The 5,872-nt window shown below is 37.7% G+C and overlaps 1 protein-coding gene across 1 annotated transcript; it reads left to right on the top strand.

Moving 5' to 3' along the window:
* The first annotated feature begins 535 nt into the window (after nucleotides 1–535).
* Nucleotides 536–4,439, top strand: LOC113122699 (extracellular calcium-sensing receptor-like). Its single transcript, XM_026294210.1, has 8 exons — nucleotides 536–642; nucleotides 1,016–1,310; nucleotides 1,399–1,688; nucleotides 1,958–2,253; nucleotides 2,664–2,869; nucleotides 3,004–3,225; nucleotides 3,331–3,454; nucleotides 3,535–4,439. The coding sequence occupies exons 1-8, from the start codon at nucleotides 536–538 to the stop codon at nucleotides 4,437–4,439; spliced, it is 2,445 nt and encodes an 814-aa protein (XP_026149995.1).
* Nucleotides 4,440–5,872: the final 1,433 nt, after the last annotated feature.

Below are 5,872 nucleotides of genomic sequence, written 5' to 3'. Positions count from 1 at the left end.
CATACATGCACACACACATACATAGTGCGACATGTACTTGTAAACACAGACAATAGTAATTATTGTACTTATTTAAGACATAAGTAATGATGATTATTACACCTATTTAATGTTGGTGTTCAGTCTGAAAACGCCATAAAGTTTACCCTAAAGATTTTTAAAGATTGTTTAACTACATTGTCCAGTATTTTAGGACTGATGCAAAACACCGAACATTATTCATAAGTTAAAATAACAATGGATGAAGGGGATCATCTTTCGAATGTAGAATAAGCTGACGTCCAATAGAAGGAGGGAAGATTTTGTCTGTGAAGTTATATAAACCAATAAACACACACTTGTGCACAGATGCACTTTAGGGATGGAGATCCCTTTTCTCTTTATTGGTCTGAGATTAGCTCTGGGTTTCTTTCTGTTGAACTCAGCTCTCGCCATGAGTGGTTGTGGGGAGATTAGAGCTGCTGCCGGGGTCAGCGCAGAGGTTTCATATGGGAAATGTAAACTGCAAGTCAACGCCTGTTTTCCTGCATTCTCCATGGATGGTGATTACATTATTGGGGGTGTTTTCTCTATACATGAATACCTGAACACAATGCACCATAACTACACTTTTAAGCCTGAGCCACTGAAGTGCATAGGAAGGTCAGTAAGGAGAAGGGTTTTTAATGAATGTGTGTGGGACAGAGATGTTTTGTATGACACTATTTTGATAAGAGCGTTTGTGAAAAAATTCAAAAATTGAAAAAAAAAAATTATTTTGATGTTTAATGTGACATGTTTTAAAAATTAAGTACCACTTCAATATCGCTTGTATCTATTAATATATTCATAGCAATTTGAGAAAGTGACTATACCTAATGTGTATCTGTTTCTTGTGTATACGTATGTTAAAAAATTTTAGTAAAGCGCAGTAAGTAGTTACTATCCATGAATATGAAATGAATTTCTCCTTTGTTGTATCTGTCATAACTATGAATGTCCTTAAATATAGATTTATCTGAATATCTTTGTGCAGCATTGATGGCCGTGAACTGCGCCTCTCACGTGCAATGATCTTTGCCATTGAGGAGATTAACAACAGTACAAAGCTGCTCCCAGGCATCAGGCTCGGTTATCAGATCTATGACTCATGTGCCTCAGTGCCCATGGCGGTGCATGTGGCATTTCAGCTTTCTAATGGCCTGGACCCTGAGTTTCATACCAGTGACAACTGCTCAAAATCTGGTACGGTGATGGCTGTTGTTGGTGAATCTGGGTCCACACCATCAATCAGCATTTCACGCATCATTGGGTCCTTTAATATTCCTCAAGTAAATATTTTGTGTTTTGAAGAAAAAACTTTTTTTTTTTTTTTTTTTACTTACAGAATTAACTATTTAATTTTCCTTATTCCTTCAGGTGAGTCACTTTGCCACTTGTGCATGCCTATCCAATAAGCGTCAGTACCCAAATTTCTTCAGAACAATTCCCAGTGACCATTTCCAGGCTGCTGCTCTGGCCAAACTGGTGAAACACTTTGGCTGGACTTGGATAGGTGCTGTCCGGTCAGATTCAGACTATGGAAATAATGGCATGGCGTCTTTTCTGGAGGCAGCACACAAAGAGGGGATCTGTGTTGAATACTCTGAATCTTTCTATCGGACCAACCCACGTAGCAGGATCCAGAGAGTGGCTGATGTTATCCGCAGGTTTCTGCATCGAAATTTCTGTACTTAAAACTAGTATTTAGTATTTAAATTGATGATTACAAAAAAACATTGTGTTAATATCTTGCTGGCAAATTAGCAATCATTTTGAATCATTTTAAATGATCATAATAATTGAAACATTAATAAAACTGCAATTTCAGAATAATTAAAGATAAAATGTTAGTTATGTTTGGCTGTTTTAATTCATATTTGGACATATTTCAAAATTTTTCTCTTTTATTACATAATATAGTGCAATGTGTTTCCAGGTCAACATCTAAGGTAGTTGTTGCATTTGCAACCTATGGAGACATGAGGATTCTTTTGGAGGAGCTGTCTCGAGAACCTTCCCCACCTCTTCAGTGGATAGGCAGTGAATCCTGGTTAACGAACCCAGACATGCTGAGTTTCAGCATCTGTGATGGAGCCATCGGATTTGGGATTCAGAAATCTGTCATCCCAGGTTTTAGAAACTTCCTGCTGGATCTGTCTCCCACTAAAGTGGCAGTTTCCCCAATTCTTACTGAGTTCTGGGAGAGTACATTCAACTGCAGACTGGAAAAAAGTGAGAAAGTCACCTGATTATTTCATTAGGTGAAAATCACATTTGGGTTTTGGTGATTGTGTTGTTTTTGTAAAAAAAAATAAAGGGTTTATTTCTTGTAAGGTTAAGTTTAGGTTCAAGTTTAGGTTATTGAACTGTAGTCTTCATGTGATGAATTTCAAACAATGTTATGATCTTTCAAGTCAAGATACCAAACTCAAACTTAAAGTTGAATATTACAAAGTGTCATGAAATATAAATTAAATATGCTTCACAAATAAATTGGAACATAAATACCTGAGTTTGTCTAAGGTACATATGTGGGGGTTAATAAAACAAAAAAAAGTAAGAGAATAGTAAATGCATAAGAATAACAATGTAATATAATTCTCAGAAAGATCTTCTGCTTCTGTCTCTATATTTGTTTGTAGGTGCTACCACAGGCCACAAAGTGTGTGATGGAACCGAGGACATACAGAAACTCCAGAGCCTGTACACTGACACATCTCAGCTCCGAATCACTAACATGGTGTACAAGGCTGTTTATGCAATAGCACATGCCATTCATAATGCAGTGTGTCAGGAGACTAATTCTACAACTCAGTGTGACAGAATCAGCAGCATAGAGCCCAAACAGGTCAGTTAAATAATACAATGAACTGTTCAATGACTTTCTTTAGCAGTAGGTTTATTTTATGAATTGAAATGTTCTTGTTAATTAAATTACTTTGTTTTCTGTCTGTCTTTCTTCTTCTTGTTTCATCCTCACAGGTTCTTACTAATCTGAAGAAAGTAAACTTCTCCCAAAATGGTTATCCTGTGTCATTTGATGCCAATGGGGATCCTGTGGCCACATATGAGCTGGTTAACTGGCAGAAAAGTGAGAGTGGCAGCATTGTGTTTGTGACAGTAGGGCAATATGACGCATCACTGCCACTGGGCCAGGAGTTCCATATCAACAGGAACATCACCTGGGTGGAAGGCAGGACACAAGTGAGGAACATTGATATATTCAACATTGGTGAACTGAATCATATCAGCTGTTGTATCAAAACTGCATATCTGTGTGATTCTGTCATTGTGTATTGTGTCTGTCAGGTTCCTGTGTCAGTGTGCACTGACAGCTGTCCTAAAGGAACTCATAAAGTGCTGCAGAAAGGAAAACCCATCTGCTGTTATGATTGTGTACCATGTCCTGAGGGAGAGATTAGCAATGCTACAGGTAAAATCCAGTGTTTTCTCATGTATATCACCACATCAATGATGTGACTGCTAAAGGTCCTTTTTGATTTATATTTTCAGATTCCACTGATTGTTTCCCTTGTCCCAATGAGTTCTGGCCTAACGCAGAGAAAGACACATGTGTTCCCAAGCCTGTAGAGTTTCTTTCCTTCAGTGAGATCCTGGGAGTCATCCTGGCTACGTTCTCAGTTGGCGGTGCCTGTCTGGCCATTATAACAGCGACTATATTTTTTCGACACAGAACATCCCCGATTGTCAGGGCCAACAACTCTGAGCTGAGCTTCCTGCTGCTCTTCTCCCTGACTCTGTGTTTCTTATGTTCATTAACTTTCATTGGAGCACCCTCTGAGTGGTCCTGCATGCTGCGCCACACAGCGTTTGGGATCACCTTTGTCCTCTGTATCTCTTGTGTTCTGGGGAAAACTATGGTGGTGTTAATGGCCTTCAAAGCTACACTTCCAGGTAGTAATGTCATGAAATGGTTTGGTCCTCTACAGCAAAGAATGACTGTATTATCATTTACATTTATCCAAGTTTTAATATGTACTGTTTGGTTGATTGTTAGTCCCCCTTTTCCAATGAAAAACTTCACCATATACAAAGAAAGAATCATCCTGGAGTGTGCGTTAGGCTCAGCTATTGGGTTCTGGGCTGTGCTCGGGTACATAGGCCTGCTGGCTGTCTTTTGCTTTGTGTTAGCTGTCCTGGCCCGTAAACTGCCTGATAATTTTAATGAAGCCAAGTTTATCACCTTCAGCATGCTGATATTCTGTGCAGTCTGGATCACTTTTATCCCAGCATATGTCAGCTCTCCTGGGAAGTTCACTGTGGCTGTGGAGATATTTGCCATTCTGGCCTCCAGTTTTGGACTAATATTGTGTATATTTGCTCCAAAGTGTTTCATCATTTTGTTTAAGCCAGAGAAGAACACTAAGAAACATCTGATGAACAAAAATCAATCCTAGTACAGTTTCTGATGTTTGGCGATAGGTTTTATGGCAACATGTAATAGAGGAACTAACCCGTTAAATATTTTATCTTTGATATTATGTCATTATTATAATGTTTTTCATATCATTTTGTGAGTATGTCTCACATATGTTATTGCCTTCTTTTAACCACTAAATAAATTTACTTTAAAAAAATGTTTCAATTTTGTCTAAAGAAGCACTGCAATCATATGTTAAACATCCAAGCGCAATAAAAGACTAATAATATATAAGTTAGCTAAAGTATATAATACCTTGTATATAATATATGTTTTTTGCTTTAGCATATTATATAGCATATTCATTAGCATATTCATTTAATTTGCATTGTATTTTCCATGCTATAAATCATTTTGGTGTATAAGTCACATTTGTAATTATATTAAAGTCTAAATTAGCCCATGAAGAATGTAGGATAGCCTCCTGAGACCCAGCCCACTGACTTGTGTCCCTTGTAGTGGACAGTTTGTTCACATCCAAATGGTCCTATGGTCCACTACAGTGGACATGCTATAAAATTAAAAATAAAAATAAATTTAAAAAAGTCTAAATTGTAACATGTTTTTTTTTAACCAGAAATAGGTAGGAAATTACAAAAACAAGAAATTGGAAGACACTTATTTTCCTTGGGTCTCAAGAGGATAGGCATAGTAACAAGCAGAATTGCATTACGAAATTTATTCATCCGTGTCAAATAACAGCTGCTGCAACATTGGGGTGGTGGGAGATGAAGCGGCATGTCTGCCTCCTCTCTTAGGTTGCCTGAATGCAGACAGTCACACTGCAAATGTTGTTTCAGATGCAAACTTTATTACCTTCAGCTTTAAATCTACTGTGTAGCTCTTTTGTTTTGGCAGCATTTTCACTTGTGTGACACTACGCCTTATAGTTTACGGTGAACAGAAACATTTTTACTTTTTTGGTGAGACAATATTATCTTCATTTATCTTAAGAGTGCCATCTAACCTTTAGTGACTGCTTGACAAAATTACCCTAAATATACTAGGGCTGTCAGAGTTAGTGTGTTAATAATGCATTAACACAAACTAATTTTAATGGCACTAATTTTATTAACAAGTGATTAATGCAGCGCACATTTCCTGTTTGATTTGTAGCCTAGCCCGGAGCAGGAGAAATTGAAAATGCAGCAATACACAGAAAAATGGAGAAAGAAAAAGGTCTTCTGAACAGTAAATTCATTTATTAAAACGATGTCTGCAGATACTTAGCAACACCTGCCACATCCACACCCTTCACTGTCAGGGCATGTTGTTCAGAAAAAGTGAGCTGAACATGTAAAACAGGCTTGTCTGTTTGAGCAACTGACTTACAAAGAAAGAGAAATAATGAGAGTGTTATCCCAGTCGGCGGCTGGCTCCATAACAAGCGTTACCTGCTAGGCCAGCAAG

Source organism: Mastacembelus armatus, chromosome 13 (genome assembly GCF_900324485.2).
Source record: "Mastacembelus armatus chromosome 13, fMasArm1.2, whole genome shotgun sequence".
Classification (NCBI taxonomy): domain Eukaryota; kingdom Metazoa; phylum Chordata; class Actinopteri; order Synbranchiformes; family Mastacembelidae; genus Mastacembelus; species Mastacembelus armatus.
Note: the sequence above shows the minus strand (reverse complement) of the source record. Positions and strands in the feature narration are given on the sequence as shown.